Source organism: Hylobates moloch, unplaced genomic scaffold (genome assembly GCF_009828535.3).
Source record: "Hylobates moloch isolate HMO894 unplaced genomic scaffold, HMol_V3 SCAFFOLD_4, whole genome shotgun sequence".
NCBI classification, from domain to species: Eukaryota; Metazoa; Chordata; class Mammalia; order Primates; family Hylobatidae; genus Hylobates; species Hylobates moloch.
The window spans coordinates 100360729-100385832 of NW_026652279.1; the positions used below are offsets into that span (position 1 = coordinate 100360729).

The 25104-nt window shown below is 47.0% G+C and overlaps 1 protein-coding gene across 9 annotated transcripts in view; it reads right to left on the reverse strand.

Annotated features, from left to right (window-relative positions):
* Positions 1 to 278: 278 nt before the first annotated feature.
* CRYL1 (crystallin lambda 1) overlaps positions 279 to 25104 on the reverse strand; it is a 124195-nt gene continuing 99369 nt past the window's right edge. For all 9 annotated transcript variants that reach the window (XM_058437791.1, XM_032150700.2, XM_058437789.1 and 6 more), the window contains 3 exons: positions 8960 to 9065; positions 1235 to 1341; positions 279 to 850 (listed from right to left, as the gene is read on the reverse strand). In XM_058437791.1, the coding sequence (XP_058293774.1) occupies positions 737 to 850; positions 1235 to 1341; positions 8960 to 9065 (327 nt within the window). In that variant the 3' untranslated portion in view covers positions 279 to 736. The remainder of the gene's footprint in view (positions 851 to 1234; positions 1342 to 8959; positions 9066 to 25104) is intronic.

Genomic DNA, 25104 nt, shown 5'->3' on the forward strand with positions numbered 1-25104 from the left:
GTAGAACTTTGGTGCCTTTAATTTGCTACAGACATGGAGTGTCTAAGGGCTGGGCAGTCAGTGATGTTTCCCAAACATCACCTGACCGTAGAGCCTCAGGGGACCATGGAACTTCCTCTGGGAAAAGCCCACATTGCTGGATTTCTGCTGAGTGAAGGACAAAGGGCCTGGAAAAAAGTATCTGCTTATGACTTATTCGTCATGGTCACCCTAAAATATGCCAGTCATCAGGATCAAATGCTGTGTTTCTGAGAAAAAATCAGAAGAAAAAAGAAGTCTTTAAGGAATCAAAAACTTTTATTCAGAATAAGCGTTAGCAAAATGAAGGTAGGTGCCTCATAAATGCAGGGCCACAGAGTATTCAGAAAGGGATTCGAAAATAATTACAAAAATATTTTGCCACATATCAACATGAAACTACAATCACCGGCTGTAAAATGCAGTCATATGTAATCAAGCTGAAAAGAAAAGGTGAAGATCTCCAGGTTATCTGACCAGGTGGCAGGAAATCGACAGCCCCGAGAACGCAAGTGCTGCTGTGCCACCAGGCCCAGGGCTATGATCCGAAGTGACGGGCAGACCACCGGCCTGCACCACCACACTCGGGCTGCACACAAGACAGCCAGCTTAGGGTCTCCGTGGGCTGCTACCTATGTCACAGAGGGCTGATTAAGAGCTTGCAGTGTTCCCAAATAGGGCCTCCAATGAGAGGAGTGGCAGCTGCATTACAAGAAATTCACCGGGGCTGCACCTGACTCTTCAACTTGGCAAGTCTCATGAGGCACTCATCCCTCCACTGCCTCCTGGCAGCTAAGTGCTCCGGGTCACCAGGGACCTTCATGCACATATCCTGCAAGAAGGAGAAGGAAAAAAAGGACAATAAAGAGGAAATAATTTATCAGGAGTGTAATTATTGCTCTTGTTTGTGCAAACTGTGCAGAAACTGCTTTCAAAGACAAAAGCAGTAAACCCTCAATGAACAGCAGCTTTCCAAATCTTGAAAGACCTCAGTCCCTCAGAGACAAGTCACAATGAGCTACCAGTTCACTGGTCACCCTGTCCTTAAGGTGTCCTGGTGACACGATGGAATCATGAACAAAGTTATGAATGAGGAACCACCAAGATCAGGGGCCAAGGTTCCAGCTGCAGATGCAGGCCCACCCACCACAGAGGGGAGGGGCAGCACGTGCTCCAGGCGGCAAGCATGCTTCTCTGCAGTGAGTCTACTACGTACCTGGTTAACCTTCTCAGCAGTGGCCCTGGAAAACTCTGGAATGGGTCCAAAAGTCTTTAGGACATGTTTCATGCCTTCGCTGTATCTGTCGCAGTAGCTTAACATACCTGGAATTGCAGGAAGACAAGAATCCACAATCTCAGAAAAAAACATTCTTAGTTATACTCAGATTCAGAAATGCGTTCAGAGAGTTTCACCCTGGGGTCAGATAAGCTACACTCTTCCCTCCCTGTGAAGACAAGACAGAGCTGGGGAATGTGTAAGGGCCTGCTGGCACTGGAGAAGAGACCCTCCCCATTAACCACTGTCCACGCTGGCTCCTGGGTGTTCAAATGTCAAAAAGTGCTGGGCCTGGCTGGGCGCGGTAGCTCACGCCTGTAATCCCAGCACTTTGGGAGGCCAAGGCGGGTAGATCACCTGAGGTTGGGAGTTCAACACCAGCCTAGCCAACATGGTGAAACCCTGTCTCCACTAAAAATACCAAAAATCAGCCACGTGGTGTGGCAGGTGCCTGTAATCTCAGCTACTCAGGAGGCTGAGGCAGGAGAATCACTTGAGCCTGGGAGGCAGAGGTTGAAGTGGGCTGAGATTGTGCCACTGCACTCCAGCCTGGGAAACAGAGCGAGACTCCATCTCAAAAAAAAAAAAAAAAGTGCCAGGTCCCTCAGACTTCGCATGTCACCTCTGCTGGTGCATCTCACGGGACCCTCCGGTTGGCCTGCGTTCACACACTGATTTGTTGGCTATCACAGTTAAGTCCTAATGTCACCAAAAGTGTTTCCTCCAACCATGGGTGTACAAGGTTATTTGTGTACAACGCTTGAATGCATTTTCCAAGAATTAAAGATGTCAGATCTCAGGTAAACCCGTCACTTATTTCACTGTTAGGCCACAGATCTCAGCACTGTATTGGGTACGGTCAGGGCTGCAGGTACTTGAAACACTGGTTGGAGAGCTCATGTTGGCTTGTGCCTTGCTGGTTTGGGTGGATGGAGCCAGGCGCTCAGCTGCACAAGCCCCCATGCACGCTTCCCACGCTCCTGCTGCTCCCCAGCCTTGGAGAGCCATGATTTCTCAGATTCTAAGGAGAGGGCCCTGGGACTTTGGTGAAGAAATGCAGGAAGAGGCTTATCCTGGAGGGAGAGGGAGGGAGCCGCACGGGCTAGGCTGACTGCGCGAGAATGGGGTGCGCCCAGGGGAAAGCGCAGGCCAGTCACGGCCCCCACCCAGCATCTGCCTGCCCCGACCCGCTGGGCCCCGCAGACTCACTCTCCCTCACATTCCTCCCCTCCCTGCTGCCGGGAGGCTAATGGGCTGGTGCCGGCCTGTGCTTAGCAAGTCAAGTCAGAAGCCAGGGCCGGAATCCTGAAAGATGAGGAGGAGGCGTTTCTAGTCCTGGGCGCCATGGAGGACACAGGCTAGGCTACTGCTGCGACCCTGACCCATTTCCCACATCTTTCAAACCCTTAAAGGCTCAGCAGCTGGTCAGTCCGCCTACAAAGGTAACATGGGGAGCCGCAGAATGTGCAGAGCCTGCCCCAGCTCAGCTTCCCACTCCCCACAAAAACTGTGGATGATTAACTTAAAATATGAACCATCGGTACTAGATATGCTCAAAAAGCAAAAAATAAACAAACATCATCTTTGGGGTTTAGTTTTGATTGACCTATGCTGATGTGAAAGCCTAAAATCATTGGATTGCAATTTATTTGCTTCAAATAGTTCTTCTCTCTCAGTGTGTTAAAATTTCCCCCAAAATGGTTTTGAAGGGCAAAAGACTCAAACATACCAACTTTTCTGACATTAGCACCTGAAATTAACTGATGGGTACTCTGTTTATAAAAGAAGGGGTTTCATCTCATTTAACCTAAGTGTTAATTTGGCAGTGCAGAATTCTGGAAGGCTCCTGAGCTTTCCGGCACTGGATAGGTACTGTAGATGGCTTAGCATTTCTGGAGAACAGAAAACAACCTACACATTTATTTCATGTGGGAAATTACTTACTTCACTTTTGCTAGTTGCTTATTTATTAAAACTAAAGGAGACAAAATCTAGACACAAATACAGTTTATTCCTTCCTTTTGGGGTGGGGGGAGGCAGAGACACAAGAATCAAGTTGAAAATATGTTAAATTAGAAGCAAATGGAAAGAGCTGCTGTGGCTGCATATCCCCCCACTTGCAGGCAGGCAGGCGCCCTCAAGAGACCCCTCAGCAGCCAGTTCCATCTCCCTCTCCTACCAGAGCAGCAACAGGCCAGGGGTTCAGTTCACACAGCACTTACTCTCTGGAACATGTCACATTCTCTGAGCAAGTGTTCATCTCTCCCTGTTCTGTGAAACCATTTGAACCTCCCAGGAGCTTTCTAGAACTTTCTTTCCTTTCTGCCTTCGTAAAGTTTTAAAGGGACATTTATTTCTACAAAACTTTTATTGTTTTATTCTGTTTTGTAGAAATAAAGGTCCCTTTAAAACTTATCATGCTGGAATTCATAATAGTGCAATTCATAATTTCCCCATTTTTATTCAGGAAACCCTTTAAAATGTCAATCTTACTGATATAAACACTTTTTGTAACATGCTCTTGGGCTTTTCTTTCTTTCTTTTCCTCTCCTTCCTTCCTTCCTTCCTTCTTTCCTTCTTTCCTTTCTTTCTTCACGGTCTCCCTCTGTTGCCCAGGCTGGAGTGCAGCAGCATAATCTCGGCTCACTGCAACCTCCCTGCCTCGGGCTCCCGTGATTCTCCAGCCTCGGCCTGCTGAATACCTGGGATTGCAGGCGCACACCACCACGCCTGGCTGGTTTTTGTATTTTTGGTGGAGTCGGGGTTTTGCCGTGTTGGCCAGGCTGGTCTCCAACTCCTGACCTCCAGTGATCTGCCCGCCTCGGCCTCCCAAAGTGCTGGGATTGCAGACGGAGTCTCGCTCACTCAATGCTCAAAGCTGCCCAGGCTAGAGTGCAGTGGCGTGATCTCGGCTCGCTACAACCTCCACCTCCCAGCTGCCTGCCTTGGCCTCCCAAAGTGCTAAGATTACAGCCTCTGCCCGGCCACCACCCCGTCTAGGAAGTTAGGAGCGTCTCTGCCCGGCCGCCCATCGTCTGGGAAGTGAGGAGCGCCTCTGCCCGGCCGCCCATCGTCTGGGAAGTGAGGAGCACCTCTGCCCGGCCGCCCCGTCTGGGATGTGAGGAGCGCCTCTGCCCGGCCACCCCATCTGGGAAGTGAGGAGCCCCTCTGCTCGGCCGCCCCATCTGGGAAGTGAGGAGCACCTCTGCCTGGCCGCTATGCAACCTTCCAAGTGTGAAGTGACAGCCTTCCTTGTAGAATGAATGAAGACACTGGCACTGATTATACAACACCTTGGCAGCTATCTCAAGTCGTTGATGGTGGAGGTAGTGGAATTATAGAAGAAAGCAAACACACAAATTTGACTAAAGGCGATTTTGTAACTTCTTTCTATTGGCCCTGGCAAACCAAGGTTATTCTGGATGGAAACAGCCTTGAAAAGGTGATATATATATGAACATATCTGATTTTTTTTCCCCGTATAATTCTTACTTTGTGCATTTGATATTCAGTTGTGTTTGTAATCATGGAAAAATAAAAGCATATATATATAAAAAAAAATGTAAAAGAGGCTGAAAAAAAAAAACATGCCCTTGGGATGAAGAGCCTCACTGTCTGTGACGAACTTCAGCTGCCCACACCACGTGCTCACCATGAGATGGGTGCAGCCTCCGAGTGCTCCAAGGGCAGGAGTTCACAGTGACCTAGACTCACGACCTGCATCTGCCTGATTGTGTACAGCCATGTCCCAGTAAACTTATGACTGTGACTGTTATTTGCAACTCCTCCCCTTCCATTTTAGGGAGGTATAATTTATTTTCAACAATTATTTTGGCTTCTCTATACCACGAGAGGAGAATTGGGTGTAAATTACTCTAAAATGCCAATTTCTTCGGAAATAGGAAAAATACAACACAGCCCACTTCACTTTTGATCCCCCTGGTCTGCCCTCCCCCACTATTTCTATCTAATCCAGCCTCCCCTGTATTTTTTCTTCTATGCTTCCATGCCCTCTGTCCCTTTGAGTTCTAAGTCTTCCAAAACCCTTGTAGAGCTTGGCTTCTTAGAAGATTCTGAACCTAATTTCTAAAGAGATGCTTATCCAGAAAAAGACAAAAAGTAGAAAAAAGAATTGATTCTCATGAGATTGGATGTAGCTTAACTTGCTGCTTTCTAACTTGGGAGTCTTGGGCTGTGGGCCTCTGAGGGACAGTGGGTTTGAGTGCCCCAGGTGCACAGGCAGGAATCCTTTCCGTTCCCATGTATGCAGCAGGCACCAGAGGAGGCCTTGACCCCAGCCCGAGGCCACAGCCACTAGGAGGGATTCCAGGCATCAGCTCCTTGGAGAGCCCTAATTGCCACCCATACCGGGGAAGTCTGGTTTTCTTTCACACAGCTATGAACCCACACCTATGTGAATTCACCTGCTTTTTAGAGACAGGGTTTCACAGAACTCATTAAGTAAGATCAAAAACGCCTCAAAGCACAGAGCGACATTATCTCATTCCTCCTCTCAGGATCAAATTCCCACCTGAGTGAGGACTTGCCCAGGGCAGGGCCCCTCACCTCACCTCAGCAAGTCCCCGCCCATCGGCTCACCTGCTTCCACTGGCTGGCAAATAATCGCTTCCCATCAATCAACCAAACCCACCAGCCACCAGGCATCTCAGTTTTAAAAAAGGCAAGTGTCTACACAGGAGAGGAAATCTGTGAGGCAAAATGGTAAATAAACATCCACTTCCCCTGGAGGCGATTTCCACGCTGCCAGATTCTGAGATGTCCTCATTTCAAGTGGAACAAAACGCAAGAGGAACCCAAACAGCCCCAGGGACAAGACGGAGCGGTTCCTCTCTCTACTGACCTGCGAGTCTAAAGCTTAGCAAAGAAACAAACCCGGCTGGGAAACTCTAGGTACCTGGCTCCAGAGGCTTCTCCACACCACAGGAAAAATCCTAATCTGTATTTATTCCTCTCTCTGCACTTGTGAATCTTTTTGGAAGAATTTTAAAAACCAGAAGTAAAACAATAATGAAAAAAACTAGAAAAGTAGTACATGAAACAAACAAGACAAAACTCTGTTTGAATACAACATATATTAAGGACTTAATAGGTGCCAGCAATCCAGCTAAGAGCTTCCATCTGGTTCAATTCTCACACCACCCTGAGGAAGCAGTTACTGTTGTCCCCATTTCACAGATGGGGAAACTGAGATGCAGTGAACTTAAGTCACTTGCCCAAGGTTATACAGCCAGTAGGTTGGAAAGCCAGGGTAAGGAGCCGGCCCGCTGGCTCCACAGGCCAGAACCACCATTCTGAGGGCCCATCTTTCAGGGGTGTTGTTTGTAAAAGGAGCCAAAAGGCAATGGCACGCTGGCCTCCTGTTTCTCAGAAACTATTTCATTAGATTAAAAATAAATCCTAAAATATTTGCACTAGTTCTAGATAAATGGTAGCCTTTCAGGCTAATAACTACCCTTAACCTGAGATGCTGGCTTTATGAAAACAGTATCAGAAAAGAAGAACAATTCTCCCAACTCCAATCTTGATATATTCTGGGAGACACAGGGAAGAATGATAAACATTTCTATGGGTTCCCAGCCAGATCTTATAACTCTCCAACTCTGGTCTTTGGAATGCTCTGAAGTTGAAAACTACATCCGTCCACCATTATCATATGAAGCCAATTAGGTTTTCTTATCATATCTGCTTTGTTTGAAAAATTGTTATGGGCCTCCTTCCTGTCTGCCACTCTATTTGATTCTTGAGTTTCTGGTTTCATTGGCTTCTGTTTCTATTTGTTTGAAAGTCAAAGCTGTTCTCAGTTCTGTCCCTATCTATTTCTTATGATTCCTCAATTATCTTATTTTTCTCAAGGAAAAAAAAAAGGAGAAAGAAAAACACAGTGGTTATCAGGCAGCGTCTATAAACATTTCGAATGTATAAATTTCTATACATTTCAAATGCTTAAATATATATACAAATCTATATACATTTCAAATGCTTAAATATGCTCACAAGTTTTGAGGTTCTGGTTGAAAACACCATTTGAAATGATCTCAGACTTTGTGTTAATAATACAAGGAAACTCTTGTTTCATTGCATGAGGCCATCTTTCTCTACATTATCTTCCTCTATTCAGTGGTTATCTTCCCATACAACTAACACACAAGTGCTGGAGCAGATTCCCCTCTTCCCTTCACTCCTCTTAGCTTGATTCTGATAAGAACTGAAGCAGAGAACACATGGCCCATCCACTTCAGAAATCATCTGTGCACCTGCTGTGTGCAGGAACATGTCTAGTAAAGCTGCCTTGAATTATTCATTGGACAGCATATTTCATTAACTACTGTGAAAATTGACTGAACTATCACCAAAATGTAATACTGAAATTATAGAACTGAAGTCAAACAGACTGAGAGCGGTCACCAACTCTTAACCTCCCCTCTCACGGAGGGAGTTTCCTGTCAACATCTAAACCTCCCACACGCAGGCAACCACGTCCCCTGCTCTGCTTATCCACTTAAAGCATGGGCCTTTCCTGGACATCAGCTCCTGTTACTAGAAAGTTCTTCCTGCCATGTACTGAGCCCAAACCTGTCTGTCTGCTTGCCATTTCCAGTCTTTCACTCCACTTCCGCCCCCACAAAAGATACAGACCGAGAGACATACATGAGACTCTGGTCACTTTTTTCTGGATAAGCCCCAGCTTCTCAGTATCCTTTGTTAAATGCAGACCATGGAGCTGCAGACAATATTTCTTTTCTCTTTCTGTATGTTTTCCAAGTTAGTAATATTATTAATCTATAGTAATTGTAGAAATTTATAACACAGACAAGCAAAAAGATACTACGAGTTACTTATAATCTCAGTACCAAGAGATAGCTGGCAATAATAACATCTAGGTTACATCTCTCTCCAGATTTTATACATAGTTTTTAAAATTTACTTTGTTTTAATTTGCTATAGGTTTTATTGGTTATCAAATGACATCTTCTTTTTGGATCAATTAAAATCTGGTTGACAGAGTTCCATTCTTGGAAGTTTCTTGTTCTTCCCAAGTCATCTTTCCTTTAGAGTTACCAGATCACAGATAATGGGCTCAGACTTAATTTCCCACAAGCCTTCTGGAGGCAGCGTCTGGCCAATGTCTTGACTGCCCCACCCATATGCCCCTCTCCAGCTCCCAGCGTGTGGAAGCCCTCACTATAGGCTCCCTAGCCTTCTAGAAGAAAACCTTGCTCATATTTGGGTAGAAGATATATCCAGCAGAGGTCCCTGTGGGTTAAGTCAGCCCCCTGTCTTTTCTTCTTGCCTCTGTAAATAATGTCATCATCTTCCTCAGGAAACTACCACTTTCCCTTCTGCCAGGCTGGGTGACATGCTGCGAAGTTTCCGTGACATCACCAGCCTCTCTTCCTTTGAGCTCTCACCTGAGCACAATGCACCACACGGAGCCCTGAGGTGCATGCACTCCGCATGGATTTACATCTCAGTACACAGCGTTTCGCATCCCTGCCTTGTCTGTGAATCACCAGGGCTGGCCATTATCTCCTATATATCCTACTGTCTCTATTCAGTCGTAAGAAAAGGCAAAATGTGACTGTTAACAAAACCCATGACAACACTAAATAGAATGGAATTCCCATCCTGGCCCCAGATGCATACCTTCTGCATTGAGATGCATGGTTTCCAGGGGTCCAATGAACGCGTACCGCATGCCCAACCCTTCTGACATGACAAGGTCCAGGTCACTAGGAGACACGATTCCTTCCTACGTGGAGAAATTGGGCGGCATAGATGAGTTCTGTAAAAAGACAATTTCATGACCACCACTTCCATCCTAACTTCTTTAGAGCAGGATCCCAAAGTCTTCTCCAAAGCACTATACAGGGTGAGTGCCACTTACCGAATATGCTTATGACGGACGTGTTTTGGATGGCTGATATTTTTTAGATTTGGGAATATTAGCATATGCATAATGAGATATTTTGGGGATGGGAGCTGAGACTAAACACAAAATCTATTTCTGTTTCATATACACCTAGACTGAAGGTAATTTTATATAATATTTTCGATAATTTTGTGCATGAAATAGTTTGTGTATACAAAACCATCAGAAAAGCAAAGGTATCACTATCTCATGTCAGTGCTCAAAAAGTTTTGGATTTTGGAGCATTTTGGATTTTGGATTTTCAGATTAGGGATGTTCAACCTATGGTAGTATTTTGATTGAATTTTGCGTGACAAAACTATAATATTATCATATGTTATAAATGGCTTGGCGTGGTGGCTCACACCTGTAATCCCAGCACTTTTGGAGGCTGAGGTGGGGGATCACCTGAGATCAGGAGTTCGAGACCAGCCTGGCCAACATGGTGAAACCCTGTCTCTACTAAAAATACAAAAAATTAGCCGGGCATGGTGGTGCATGCCTCTAGTCCGAGCTACTCAGGAGGCTGAGGCACGAGAATCACTTGAACCCAGGAGGCAGAAGTTGCACTGAGCCGAGATCATGCCACTGCACTCCAGCCTGGGCATCAAAGCGAGACTCTGTCTCAAAAAAAAAAAATTATATATATATATACACATATATATACACATATATATATACACACACACACACACACACATATACTAAAAAGAGATTTTTTTTTTTTTTTTTGTGAAATGGTCAAACACAAATTCACCTTTTTCATCCCTGCAATCTACTACGGGTTGAAATCAATTTCTCTTGACCTCCCTGCCTCCTTATCTCACCCTACAATCTACGGACCGCCTGCAGCTGCAGGGAGTGGGAGAGGCTGACGACAAGGGGAGCGTGACGACCCCGGGCATCGTAGTAAAAGGACAGCAAGGATTTTCTAGATTTGTGCCTAGGACCCGGGGGGAGTAAGATTAGAGCCATCAAAACACGTGGGATGGTGCTCTCCAGGCTTCACCTGCCTGCAAGTCCGGCCTTGTTCAGCTTTTAATGAGTTCGTAAAAAGTGATATTCTTTGATGAAATGCAGCTTAGAACCATGGGTTTGTTTGCTAAGGTGGGGCCCTGGAATCTTCTGCAATGTAAATTGCAAAGCAAGAGGCAAGTTGTTATGTGTTGAGGTTAGACGTCTGATCAGCCAACTGTGTTCCTTGGCCTCACGTGGCTTTGGGATGGAGGCAGGGAAGCGCAGATAATGATCTGCAAGAGCTGCGCTCCACGGAGGTCCCTCCCGTCAGAGGATGCCTCCCCCTTGGGTATTTCCACTGTCAGGAGGGCGGACGGAGGGAAGCCGCCTTTTCCCCTACGCCTTCACGGCTCAGACGCGCAGCACTCCCGCGGAATCCGCCGCCCCAGGTCTCATCTGAGCGCTGTCTTTCACCATAGCTCTGTAGGACTGAGGCAGTAGCGCTGGCCCGCCTGCGAGAGCCCGACCGTGGACCATGCGTCGCGCCCTTCCCATCGCGGCCTGGGCGGGCCCGCCTGCCCTCGGCTGAGCCCGGTTTCCCTACCCCGGGGCACCTCCCCACGCCCGCACCCGGCCCCACTCTCCCAGGCTTGCGGGTAGAGCCTGTCTTTGCCCAGAGGGCCGTCTCCGAGCTGGGGGCCTGCTCCGCCCGGAGGGCTCTGCGGGGACCCCGGCACAGCGGCCTGCAGGGAGGCGCCCTCTGCCCTGCTGCGAGCCTGGGGCGCCTGGGCCTGGCCTCGAGGTTCCTGGGCCTCCAGGGCAGCCCCAGGGTCCCCCAAGAAGCGAGAAAAGGGGTTCGAAACCCCCGCCGTGCCCCGCAACCGGCTGCGGCGGGCGACAGCCAGGTGCCTCAGGTCCGTGTGCTGGCTTGGACACCGCCCTGCGTCTGCAGAGAGCGCGGTGGTGAAGCGGGAGTAGGCGGCCTGGCCCAGGAGCCAGGACGGCCACAGCCACGCCACCGGCGTGGGCGAGGGCCAGGGCCACTCACTGTGACCCGCAACTCCCTTTTAGAGAGCCACTTTGCATTTCGTTTTGTTTGCGCACATGGGACACAAACATATCGAGGCTGAACAAGCCACAACCCACGTTTCCAGGAGAATTACAAAGCAAGGCCCGGCCTCGCCTGCCGCAGACTCCGCCCGCTTCTAGAGGCCTGCACCCTGACTCCTGCAATAGCGGCTTTCCTGCTTCTGAGACTGGCCACCCGTGTTCACATTCCTCAACTGCAGCGTTTGCTGCTGGCCCATTTCTAATCTTCTTGTAAGTGGAATCACTGAGCGCACGTTCTTTCGTGACTTGTCTCTCACCGTCCTGTTTCTCAGATTCACCTGAGTCACGTGTCCATCTCCTTGATGCAGAGACATGAGTCTACTCATCCACCCTGCGGCCATGAGCCTTTGGCTAGTCTGGGGCTCCTGTGAGCAGCGCAGCCAGGGACACGCGCACAGGGCCCGGGCCGCGGCTGGGGCCCAGAGCATCCTTCTCCCCCTCACTGCGGCGCCCCGGCCTTCAGCATTGTGTAGAAGAGGTCCCGTCGCGACTCAGCCTCGCCCCGCTTGATGTCCTCACCCTTGCAAAGTTTCGCTAATCTGGTAGGGTGAAATGGTATCTCATCGGGTTTCCTTCGAGTTCTAAATCACCCTACCACGTGTTCACTGACTGCTAAGGAGAGCGAATCAGTCTGTGCAAGTCACTGCAATGCTGAGGAGGGTCGCCTCCTTTCACTCCCAACAGCGAAGCTGTAACGGGTCGGGGCATCGTGGGGGCTGGGGGATATCTACCTAAGGCCCACAGAAACTCCCGAACCGTCAAGAATCCCGCGTGGAACACAGGCATTGTCGCCTCCCCTGCCTGGCAGGAGGTCTGGAGGCAGGAAGGGTGGCTCCCTGCCCTCTCTCCAGGCTGCTGGAAGGCCTGGGCTGTGGCCCCTCGCACCCCCGTGGGCTCTGGAATGCTGTGAAAGGCAACCCGGCGGCCTGCAGACTCTCCCTCACCCTTGGTTTCCGGGCCAACATTCCAAACAGCCCCAAGTTTTCATTTTAGTATTCAAACTGGGAAGTATGCAAACATGGAAGCCACCCTACACTTGCAGTGTTATTTGGCTTGGCTCTTTTCAAATTGTATTTAGTATTTTTAGAGCTGATTTTTAAAAAATCACTTTTAGGATTGCAAAATAGAAAACAGGTGAGCCACCCAAGAGTAGGTCCTTTTTGGTTTGTATCATCTGAGCTAACAGCCCCTGACTAATGCCCGAGAAGGGTTCTCCATGCTGCCCCATGAGGTGGGAGGAGCCACACTCCCTCCAACTGCCATGTTCTCAGCTCTGCCTGATTTCATCTAGAGGAGGGCTGTGGGTCTTCCATCAGTCACTATTCACCAGTAGAACAAGTGAGAAAGGGAAAACGTTTTGATACTTTCCCTTCCTCACTCCTTCTTTCTGCCAGTTTGAATTTCTGAAATGGATTTCTCAAAGCTTGAGTTTTTACCAAGAAGCTAAATATAGAGAAAGAAAAGGACCACAAGGCATTCAGTTGAGAAGCTCCACAACTAGGATATCATGTCCCCAAGGCAAACTTTTGAGAAACTTCTGAGAAACTTTTGAGTTTCTCCCTGCTGCACTTGGTGCTGAACTAAAGCTTTCCCATTTAGGATGTTTTGAAGCTCAGGTTGCTTAATTTTGCCACTGAGCTTAATTCCACCCAAAGCCTTGTGACATCTGTGACCTAATATTATCATAACAATGACAAATAATCATTTGTCATTGATAAATAATCGCAGCAGCATGACAGGCAGAAACAAGTGCTTATGTTGAAACAGGGAACTGACAAGCGATTCCTTGGAATAGGTGACGGGCAGCACAGCTGTGTGGAGATGGGAACCCTACCTGAGTCCAGCCTTTCTGTGGTTCCGTTAACATTGATCAGTTTAGCAATCAGTACTTACTCCATTTTATGGTAAAATTCTCAAGTCACACATACAAAGAAAAGATTCTTTAAAAATCATACAAAGCAATGAATACTACAATCACTGTTAGTTCAAAATGTGGTTTCATGTCCTGAAAATCATTGGGCAAAGAGATCCCAGACAGTGTTAAGGAACCCCTTTTATTGAAAAACTTCTTGCTTCTGCTTCCTTAGTTAAAATCTGAGATTTTTCCACAGTCGAGTAACACATGGATAGCTGGGGCACATACTTTGCACCTGATTTGGTGGGAGAAAATGCCCAGGCTGAGAGGAGCCACAAGACTGTCATCCGTGAAGTAAGGAGAAAATGCAAGATAGTTAATAATGTACCCAACTGCTATGACACAAATGTTAAGTCGAATGAAAGGTTTAGGGATGTATCACTCAGGGTTCTACCAGACAAAGCCAGTAAGATCCACACACACACATACATCAAGATATTTATTTCAAGGAATTGGCTCATGTGACTGTAGGCCTGGCAAGTCGGAAAGCCATGGACGGGCCATCAGGAGGGCAGGCCGGCAACTCCAGGCAGGAACTACCCCACAGTCTGCAGGTGGAATTTCTCCTTCCTCAGGAAGATCTCAGTTCTGCTTTCAAGGCCTTTCAATGGACTGGATTTAGCCCACCCAGACTATGGAGAATAATCTCATTTACTTGCAGTCAACTATGTACCAAATACCTTCCCAGCAACATCTAGACTGAGTTTGACTGAGTGACTGGATGCTCTAGCCTGGCCGAGCTGACCCTCTCAGGGGACAGATACCCTCAGGGATCTTGGATCAAGGACTTTTATTTGTTTGTGGGGTGGGGATGGGGAGAAGAGGAAGCAAGATACATCTAACAATTAACAATAGCAAAGGGTTAACAGATGCTGTGGTACTTACTCTGGTCCTTCGGACAGTCCAAGAAGAAGAGGAAGGCAGGAGAGAAACTTGTGTGGTGGAGGCACACGATATTTGATGGGTAAATCCTCCGTGACTATCTCCTCTACTGATCACCAGCTACACAGAACCATCTTTCCTTCTCTGTAATCATCCCATTCCTAGATTTAATTTTCTGATTCATATATTTTTTTGCATGCCCTCATTTTCATTTGCTTTTCTCATTTTTCTTCATACCATTCTTCCTCATCCACTTCTTTTTTACTAATTCCCAGCTTTCGATCTTCTATTTTGTTTTGCTCTACTTTTCCCCCAAACTTGGTCCTGAATTTTCACATTTTTCTTGTGCAAACACTACTATAACTTTACTACTACTATCACCACCAGGAACACAGACTTGCCTCTCAGGAATTTGGATGAGGTTCTATTCAAGTCCTTCCACTCCTCAGCTAGAGTTTCGGCATAAGTCCACTGTCAACTGAGAAACAGGAGAAAAATTAAGAGGCAGGAGTCACAAAAGGTTTTATCTCAGGTGAGTGTCAAATAAAGAAATGCAACAGCGAGGAGTACTCTGCCACCTTCAGCCCTATGAGGGCGACATGAAGAAAGCACTGGGCTTGTGTGGATCACCCCAGGGCAGTGGCCAAGAAGAAAGGATTACACCAGCACGTCCACCTCAATCTCTAGTGAAAGAAAGGATGGAACAAAGTTAAATCTCGATGATTTTCTCATCTCCAGAGATGTTCAAGGACAGACCCAGACAAGAACAATCACTTGTACAGAAATAACTCGAGCATGAGCCAGGGTACTAGACTGTCCCTCTGAGAAACATCCAGCCCTAGGGTCCTTGTAAATGCTACAGGGAGTAACAGAGTTAGAGATTAAGTTTATTATTATTATTATTATTTTGAGATGGAGTTTTGCTCTTGTTTTCCAGGCTGGAGTGCAATGGCGGGATCTCGGCTCACTGCAACCTCCGCCTTCCGGGTTCAAGCGATTCTCCTGCTTCGGCTTCTGAATAGCTGGGATTACAGGCATGCATCACCATGCCCAGCTAATTTTGTATTTTTAGTAGAGACACAGTTTCTCCATGTTGGTCAGGCTAGTCTCAAACTCCTGACTTCAAGTGATCCACCCGCCTCAGCCTCCCAAAGTGCTGAGATTACAGGTGTGAGCCACCACGTCTGGCCTACATTAAGTTTATATTGAGAACTATCACAATGATTCATGAGTCTCTCATGAGAAACTAGTTGGAATTAAGAGTTTGTTCCCTTCACTTACACATACCGTACCCACATGTTTTCGTTTGCTATACTCTTCACCACATGTTGCATCCCCCACATGCAACAGGAAACTGGCTCCACGGCAAGGGTGAAAAAGATCTGACCCGGCGGTCCCCACCCACGCCACCTTCCAGGGACAAGGTGAGGCCAAGATGAGACTTTAGTAAGTCGAAAATAAAAGACTGCTAAGTGCTGCCCCACAATTACTCACAGGCTTGTGGTCAGGTTTGTGAGCTGCTTGGCCTGTTGCCGGCACTTACAAGCTTTCTTGGAAGCAAGACACAGACATTCCTGCGGAATGACTTGAGCAAATTTTGCTAACGCTACAAGGGTTGATTGAACACCGCCACATTGAACTGATGCAAGAGGACACTGAATCACACCCATAAAACACCCGTCCTGTCAAGAGTCTTTCGAGAGGACGCGCAGGAGTCAGTGCTCCGGGGAAAGAAGATGAGAAACACCAGGTGGACCACCCTGGCCAGGCTGCTGGGAACAAGCCCACGTGCACAGCTGCCGGAGGAGAGGCAGGTCTCCCCTCTGGGAGGCATCTCAGCTACATCTATCAAGTTATAAAAATGTTACTCTCCCGCAGGGCGAGCCCACTCCCAGAATTATTCCAGAAAAGACTCCAGAAGAAGAAACCATATGTGCAAAGAGGCTCACTGAGGCCTGACCTTAAAACATCCCCCAGTAAGGGAAAGATTGGATTTAAAAGAAAAAAAAAAAAGACCAGCGAAATGAAATATCATAAAGCCATTAACAATGAATAAAAACTTGAGCAGCATGTTCATAATAGAGACTAGACAGGAACAAAGGAAAATGAAAGCAATTTGACTTAGGGTAGAGCAAACACAGGTGGTGTTTTCCCTTTGACTTTTCTTTAAAATAGAGGGGTTTTTTTTTGTTTGTTTTTTGTATTTTTTGTGAGAGAGTCTCGCTCTGTCGCCCAGGATGGAGTGCAGTGGCGCAATCTCAACTCATTGCAACCTCCGCCTCCTGGGTTCAAGCGATTCTCCTGCCTCAGCCTCCCGAATAGCTGGGACTACAGGCGCCTGCCATCACACCTGGCTAATTTTTTGTATTTTTAGTAGAAACAGGGTTTCACTGTGTTAGCCAGGATGGTCTCGATCTCCTGACCTCATGATCCGTCCGCCTTGGCCTCCCAAAATGCTGGGATTACAGGCGTGAGCCACCGCGCCCAGCCTAAAATAGAGCTTTTAAATAGAAACAAACAAAATGGAAAGGAAAGAGAGGAAAGACTTTGCTCTAATAAAAGGGACATTCCAGAGTACTTCAGGCCCCGGTGCTAATTCCCTGGTGCACTTTTTCTTAGTACACTATGTGTATAATGCTGCTTTCAGGGGGAAAAACAACAGTATTATAGAGTCTGAAAGAAAGGAAAGGCCTAGACTTTTGAAACAAATACAACAGCAAAAAGAATCCATCATTGTGTATGAATGTGAATACGTTCACTTCCATTCTATGAGGGTAGTGATACTTTAATTGAGGGGTCCTCTGGGAATACAGTTTACTACAATAAGTTTTGAACCAAAGAGTGTAAGCCCTGACTCCAAAAACAGCCATGGAGCACAAGCCCCATATCTGCCTGCTCCCCACATCTTTACCGAGAGACACTTCCTGCCTTGATGGCCCCTAGGGCTCAAGTGGCCTCTCACCTGGCTTCTACCTGCAGCTGATGGAAGGCACAAAGGCTGGCTCCCACAAGGGAAGAGGGATGCAGTGTCGTCTGTCACCTCCCGTCTCCCTTCTCTTTACCTTTTCTCTTGGGGACTCCTCACCCCCATCCTCTACTTCTGGGGACCCTTACCCCTGGCCTGTTAACTTCCCAACTTCAAACTGAGGGAGCTGAAATCCATCATTTATATTCACTGCGCAAGCACCTATTGGTAATGATTGCTAGAAGGTGTTACAGTAACAGCATTTTCATTTATTTATTTATTTATTTATTTTTTAGAGTTAGAATATTAACATAGAAGTTTTGCAGCATTTTGGGGATTTTTAATGAGTATGTGGTTGATGTTATTTATTTGCTTGTTAATGGGGATACAGGTATCTCTAAATTCATAAATCAGCAGTATCTCTCTTTTCAACAGGGTTTTGTTCCTCACCAATATGACTACTCAGAAAATGGTCACCCACAAAATAATAAATAATCGTATAAAAATAGTCTACTTCTTATGGAAAATTGCTGCTAGAAAAAAAATCCTAATTAAGGCCAGGCATGATGGCTCACACCTGTAATCCTAGCACTTTGGGAGGCCAAGGCAGGCCGGTCATTTGAGGTCAGGAGTTCAAGACCAGCTTGGCCAACATGGAGAAACCCCATCTCTACTAAAAATACAAAAAATTAGCCAGGCATGGTGGCATGCGCCTGTAGTCCCAGCTACTTGGGAGGCTGAGGCAGGAGAAGCCTTTGAACCTGGGAGATGGAGATTGCCATGAGCCGAGATCACGCCATTGCACACCAACCTGGGCCACAGAGTGAAACTCCATTTCCAAAAAAAAACAAAAAAACAAAAAAAAAGTCCTAATTAACTAATGATTCCAACCCAGCAAATAAAAGTTTGCAGATAGAATTCCAGTTGCTGTGGCAGTTGACGTAATCCCTGCAAACATCTGCACTACTTACTCTAGAGAGAAAACATTACAAGGTACAAACGTGCTCCCTTGCACCTCCAGCCAGGCTGGGGTCGCCCAGCAAGTGTAAGCAAACCTATGGGAAAGCTGAGCTGGACTTGGCTCTGCACACGGGTGGCATGCAGCTTCTGACTCTAACACAGAGGAAGAGAAAGCCTTACAAATATGCTTAGATGCCATTTCTCTGCACAAAGCCACCAGCCTTTCTGGAAAAGTCTTGCACTCCTGCTCTCCTTTTGGAAGAGCCCCACATTCCAACAGTTTGTCACGTGCATCCTAACCCATCTCAAGTGGTATCTACAGTCTTTCCAACCAAAGGGCCATGCTACTTTGTGAAAAATGCCACTGGAAGTTTGATAGGGATTGCACTGAATCTGTAGATCACCTTGGGCAGTATGGACATTTTAACAATATTAATCCTTCAAATCCATGAACGCAGAATGTCCTTCCATTTATTTGTGTCTTCTTCAGTTTTTTTCATCAGTGTAATTATAGTTGTCAGTGTACAGATATTTCACTTTCTTGGTTAAAAAATGTATTTCTAAGCATTTTGGGGCAGCTATTGTAAATGGAATTGTTTTCTTGATTTCTTTTTCACGTAGTTCCTTGTTAGTGTATAGAAATGCTACCAACCTTTGTATGTTGACTTTGTATCCTGCACCTTTACTGAATTTATTTATCAGTTCCAACAGAACTTTAGGGTTTTCTATATATGAGATCATGTTGCCAGCAAACAGTGATAATTTAACTTCATTTCCAATTCGAATGCCTTTTATTTCTTTCTCTTGCCTAATTGCTATGGCTAGGACTTCCGTACTACGTTGGATAGAAGTGGTGAGAGTAGGCACCCTTGCCTTGTTCCTAATGTTAGAAGAAAAGCCTTCAACTTTTCACGATTGAGTATGATATTTGCTGTGGGTGTGTCACGTATGGCCTTTACTGTGTTGAGGAACACTTCTTCTATATCTAATTTGAAGAGAGTTTTATTATAAAATGATGCTGAATGTTGTCGTGTGCTTTTTCTGCATCTGTTGAGATGATCATATGGTTTTTGTCCTGTATTCTGTTAACATGACATATCACATTTATAGATTTGCCTATGGTAAAGTATCTCTGCACCCTGTGATGAATTCCCCTTGATTATGTTATTAAATATAGGATCCTTTTAATGTGCTGTTGAATCCAGTTTGCTGGTGTTTTGAGGAAGGCCAGACTCTACTCTCTATTTGACTGGAGCCTCTCTTGGTGGACACTGAGTACTCGCTGACTCATGGGTGTGGGGGTGTGGGTCCTTTTTTTTTTTTTGAGACAGAGTCTTGCTCTGTCACCCAGGCTGGAGTGCCGTGGTGTGATCTTGGCTCACTGCAACCTCTGCCTCACTGGGACTACAGGCACACACCACCACACCTGGCTAATTTCTGTATTTTTAATAGAGACGGGGTTTCACCTTGTTGGCCAGACTGGTCTCGAACTCCTGACCTCGTGATTCCCCCGCCTTAGCTTCCGAAAGTGCTGGGATTACAGGTGTGAGCCACTACGCCCGGCCGGGAATGGGCTCTGATATAGTTCTAGGGCTCCTCAAAATAATCTTTCAGTGCTTCCCTGTGGATGAAAAATATCCCCTCTCCCATTGCTTCTGGCAGAAGATCATTCATACAGAGCTCTCTGCATTTGAAGCCAACAAAAACACAGGTCTCAATTAACCAGGAGGCTGGTCCTAGCAACGTGGGTGATGTATCCGCTCTAACAACCCTGCAGTCTCAACAGAGGTGCCGCTGAGTGGCTGGACTGAGAAGCAGCACGTGGACTCTGTTGGAAAGGAGCTGAGGAAGAGGACAGGCACAGTGAAGCTAGGATGGTCTTCAGCAAACCTCCTGGAGACTAGGAGCTGGGATAGTCAGAGCCAAGAGAGCTCTCCAGTGCCCTCTGGTAAGGTCCTTACTCCCACAGACACGCTGGCCACCCAGACTTCAGAAGGTGCAGAAGACAGAGGCCAGCTGAGCGAAGGGACAATGGCCCAGGCCATGTGAGAGAGGAAAGAATGGCGCAGCATCCTGGGGTGCCCGAGGGGTCAGCTCTAAGCAGCACCTGGGGCTTTGGGCAGATGCTGTCAGAGGAGAGAGAGACTGAACAGGTCACAGAAGGAGCCTGGTAGGAGAAGCAGAGGAAAGACTCCCCCCCACGCCGACCCCCTGCAGAGCCTGCACAGGCCTAGCCCAGGGCAAAGCCGGCAGAGGGAGAACACATCCCTTCCGGGGTGATGTGAGCCTCAGAGCAGCAGGAAGAAAAGGCAGCGCTGAGATACACGGAACTCTGGAAGCCCCATCAGTGATTCACTCAGATGCTTCAAATGTTGTGTCTTAAAAAAAATCCTAAACTCTTAGGGTTCAGTTTTCAAGTAGGTAGAACCCCTCCAGCTGAGGCATGGTGCAGAGGCCGGACTTGGCTGTTTCCTGGCTCCCTCAACTTCCCCAAACGCTGGGCCCCATCACTCTATGTGACTTCGTGCCAAGACCAGACAGATGTTGCCAATGTCTGTGCTGTGCTATTTTACTCAAGCCTCAACGTTTTCCCCCGGACACATTCCAGGTGCACCACAGTCTGAAGCAAACCACAGCAGTTCATTTCCAACGCCGTCCTTCTCCAGAAAAGCTGCCAGCAGGACCCCATCTCCTGTTGGCAGTGGCTCCGCACAGGCTTCCTCTTGTCAAGCTCTGCTGCTTCCAGCCACAAGACTGCTGTTCCTGTCCTTGACCTCAAAGCCTACGAAACGATGATGAAGCCCAGTTCTGCTCCTCCTTGGAGCGCCCGCTTTGTGCTGATTCTCTTCCAGAGTCGACATCTGAGTAACCATCAGTGAGCCTGCCTCGCTCTGTTATAGGGTCTCAGGGCACCTGCTCACATTGACAATGATATTAGTGAAACGGCAGAGCCCCACTGGACTGCCAGAAAAGGACAGGCCACGCAGGCAGCTTGCTGAGATGGCTTCCTGCTCAGAAAATGAAATATGTGAGATGGCAACTTCCTGGGTATTCACGCAGAGGTGGAGAACTAGACCCATATGAATGCTGGTTGATAAGAGGAGAGAAGAAATCAACAGACCATTCACCTCCAAGTGGACATAGCACATGTGAGAGAAATGTAAGAGGTAGTTACAACAGCGAATTTAAACATTTTAGGCCATCTTGCCCCCAGAATATGTTCATGCCCTTGGCTCCCCTCTGTGTAACCTCCCAGTCTGCCAAGGAGCTTCTAATTTACATTCTGATTTCAGCATAACAGTTCATAATGCAGCGGACTATGCGCAAACCTGGCTGACAGCACGAGATCAGGCCCCAGTACACAGAGGCCCCACTGTACAGTCGGCAGGCAGGATACACCCAAGCACAGGCGTTCAGCTACAATCAGCTATAGGGGAGTGCTGTTTCCAGGTGTCCCTCCTGAGGGACCTGCTTCTGCCCACACAGGCCCATGACTCCTAAAGGGAAAACCTCCTAAAAGGAAAACCTAATCACAATTTGCATCCCTGCTCAGGAAATCAAACAGCTGGAGGCGGGTGGCTGATGCTAAGCATGCCAGCAGTATGACAAGGGAGATTCCCTGGGGTGTCGCTCTCCGGCAGGTCCAAGCGGGGCAGGTCTGGCTGGGTGAGCTTTTGATTTGGAAGAGCGATTCTCATCCTCTGTGCAGTTACAACCTATTGTTCATTCATTCTAATATGTTTGTGTTTTTAATTAAAAGTGAATTGTCTATCTTTATTTAAAAAAAAAAAAAAGAGGGTCTCACTATGTTACCCAGGCTGGTTTTGGACTCCTGGACTCAAGCAATACCCCTGCCTCAGCTCCCTCGGTAGCTGGGACTGTAGACGTGTGCCACCTGCCCAGCTACTTTTTTAAAATCAGTTTTTACATCTTTTGGTATAACCAGAAGTATTCGGTGTCTTAAAACTAGGACTGTGAATCACAGCTATAGTGACCACATAAGAATCTCCAACTAAGCAGAAGCTGGTGAGAGCTGCATGTGTATCTATTGTGAGCTTGTGGTCAGAGAGAAGGAGTCAGAAACAAGAGACACACATAGAGACACACAGAGACACATACAAAGCCAGGGACGTGGTATGTGCATACAAATGACATTCAGCAGAAATCTTTGAGTAAGTTTGCCACAAAAAGCCTCATCTGGCAATTTTACTACGTGATCTTTGAGATACACTTCATTAACTAAAACAATGTCTCCTAACAGTTGGCAGACATGTCTGAAATAAAGCTCAACGACGAAGTTCTGGAATCTCAGGGCCCCATCCAGATGCCCCAGACCACACCCACCCTGACAAATCAAGAGACCAAGAACTCAATCTCTGCGGCCCAGGCCCTAAGGACAACAGTCCAGCACAGGGATGACATCATTCCGAAGGACAGGCAGAACCCAAGGTCAGCAATTTCCGAAGCTCATCACCACCAACTCACACTAGCAGGCTGAGAACCTGCCGAGGGTTGCAGATTCATTCCCAGGCACCTCCACATACCCTGCCCTCATGGGAAAGAATTTACAGGCAACAAACTTAGCTACTGTCCAGCCAAAAGTCTATTGTCACAACACAATGTCCTTCATTATTCTAATGCCTTAAAAATGTAGACTTGAAATGACATCCCAGCCAATAAGATCCTGTCGTCCAGGCAGCACGCCTCTGGCAGGGGAGGTAAGTGTCAGTAGATTGTGGCCAGACATGTCCATCTGGCATTTCCAAGACCACAGGGCTGCTTCATCCCAAAACTGAAGCCAACTGGAAGAGTAACGAAACGGAGTGAACATCTATGAGATGGCACAATAGACCTGGCTCCTTCATTCCCTTGGCTATCCGGGTGTCCGTTCTACCCCACGAAGGTCTGAGGGCTTACAGAGCTACATGGGAACACAGAGAGAACGGGTGATGACAAGGGAGTGTGTCATAGCCCAGGATGCCACAAAGACAAGAAAAGAAAATGCTTGTCATTCCCAGTGCTTTCTCTTTCTGACCTAGAAATTGCACTGGCAGCGTGGCTCCCCTCCACAAACCCCCACAGTGAGGGAGGCTCCCTGCCACCCCCACCCCTTTCTTAGAATGTCTCCTTAATGCTTGGCTGCAGGTGTAAAAATATGGTCCCAGAGTGAGTGAGTAAGACTGAAAACGGGAAAATAAAAGGAAAAAAAAATCAATGAGACAAAAAGTTGCTCCTCAAAAAAAAAAAATCAATAAAATTGATAAACCTCTAGCAAGAGAACAAAGACAAAAAGAGAACACCAATCACCAATTTCAGGAAGGAAACCAGGGATATCACTACAGACCCTGCAGCCATTGAAAGGATAAAAAGGAGGGCTACCGAGAACTTTATGCTCTTAAGTTCAATGACTTAAAAGAAATGGACCAATTTCTCAGAAACGACAAACCATCAAAACTCAATCAAGATGAAACAGACAATCCAAATGGTTCCATAACCATTAAAGAAATTAAATTCATCATTAGAAAGCTCCCAGAAAAGAACCCCAACCTGGCCCAGATGGTTTCACTGGAAAATTCTACCAAATATCTAAAAATGAATTAACAAAAATTACACACAATCTCTTCCAGGAAATAGAGAGGAGGAAGAACTTCCCAATTCATTTTATGCAGCCAGAACAAGCTGAGTATCCCTAAACTGAAAATCTGAACCCCAAAGTGCTCCAAAATCTGAAACTTTTTTAGCGCCAACATGACACTCAAAGGAATTGCTCACTGGAGCATTCCAGATCTCAGATTTTCGGATTAGGGATGCTAAAACGGTTAAGTATATAATGTTCAAAATCTGCAAACATCCAAAATCTGAAACATTTCTGGTCCCAAGCATTGGGCTTCTCCACCTGTACGACCTTGATACCAAAATCAAATAAAGATAGTACAAAAAAAGAAATCCACACACAAATATCTCCTATGAATTTAGATGCAAAAAAAATTCACAACAAAGCATAACCAGGTTGAATCCAGCAATCCCAAGTAGGATTATTCCGCGTATGTGAGGCAGCCGTCCGTTCATCCTGTTCTAGCTCCTACCTCAACTTGGAGGTCAGGCCCCTGGAAATTCACACTTTCATATGATTTGTGCAGAGCTGCCTCACCTGCAGATGGCAGGGGTGGCAGGGAACGGCATTCCTCCCTGACCTGCTGACCCAGTACCCACATGCCTGGACACAGGCATACAGCTCGTTTCCAGCAGGCTCCCTTAGCGCCCTGAATCAAGTCACCCGGCACCTCTCCTACCCTGGTAGGAGCATCTAGCTCTAATCCATTAACGTGCCAAGCAAGGGTCAAACAGAAAAGGCTGTCAAACTTCAACTTGCTTTACGAGCCCGGAGGATCCTGAAACAGAAATGCCCACACCAGTGAGTCCTAGAGGGGCAGTGAGTCCTAGTTGCCCCTCACCGACGCTCATTCCATTCACTACAGTCAAGGCTCAGGAGCCAGGCCCTCTGGCCACACATGGAACCCACACCAGGCCTCACTGAGAAGGAGAAGCTCTGCAAGGCCTTTGGAGCTTTTCGACTTAAAACATGCACAAGCCTACTTAGTCTCTTCTGTAAAATTTCCCCAATTCTGCTCCTTTTCTATTAAAAGTTGCTCTTGAAAGTTTTGAGGTAAACTTGGAAAACACCAAATCTAAGCTCAACTATTGAAAGACTCCAGAATGCAAATTCAAGTTCATCTGGCTTGGAAGTTGTGAGTCAAAGGGGTGTCATTGCACCGTGTGTTCAACTGTGGCTTGGAGCAACTATACAGATTTGCAAGAGCAGGAGGTGGGGCCCTGGAGAGGTTTGATCACTTTTGCTGACTTGCAGTATCTGGCATGGAAACCGGCCACAGCAGCATAGATTTTCCTACAATAAAATCAAGAATCCTTAAACCAACCCACCAGAACTGTGTCAGGTACACCACTGTCTGCTGGGTGGGAGGCACGCTGTGGCCGGCACAGTCATGGTAGGCAAGATTTCTCTAGGGCCACACTGAGACGAGGCATGGTTCTGCCACGCAGCCCCAGAGCCTTACGGAATGTAGGGCATC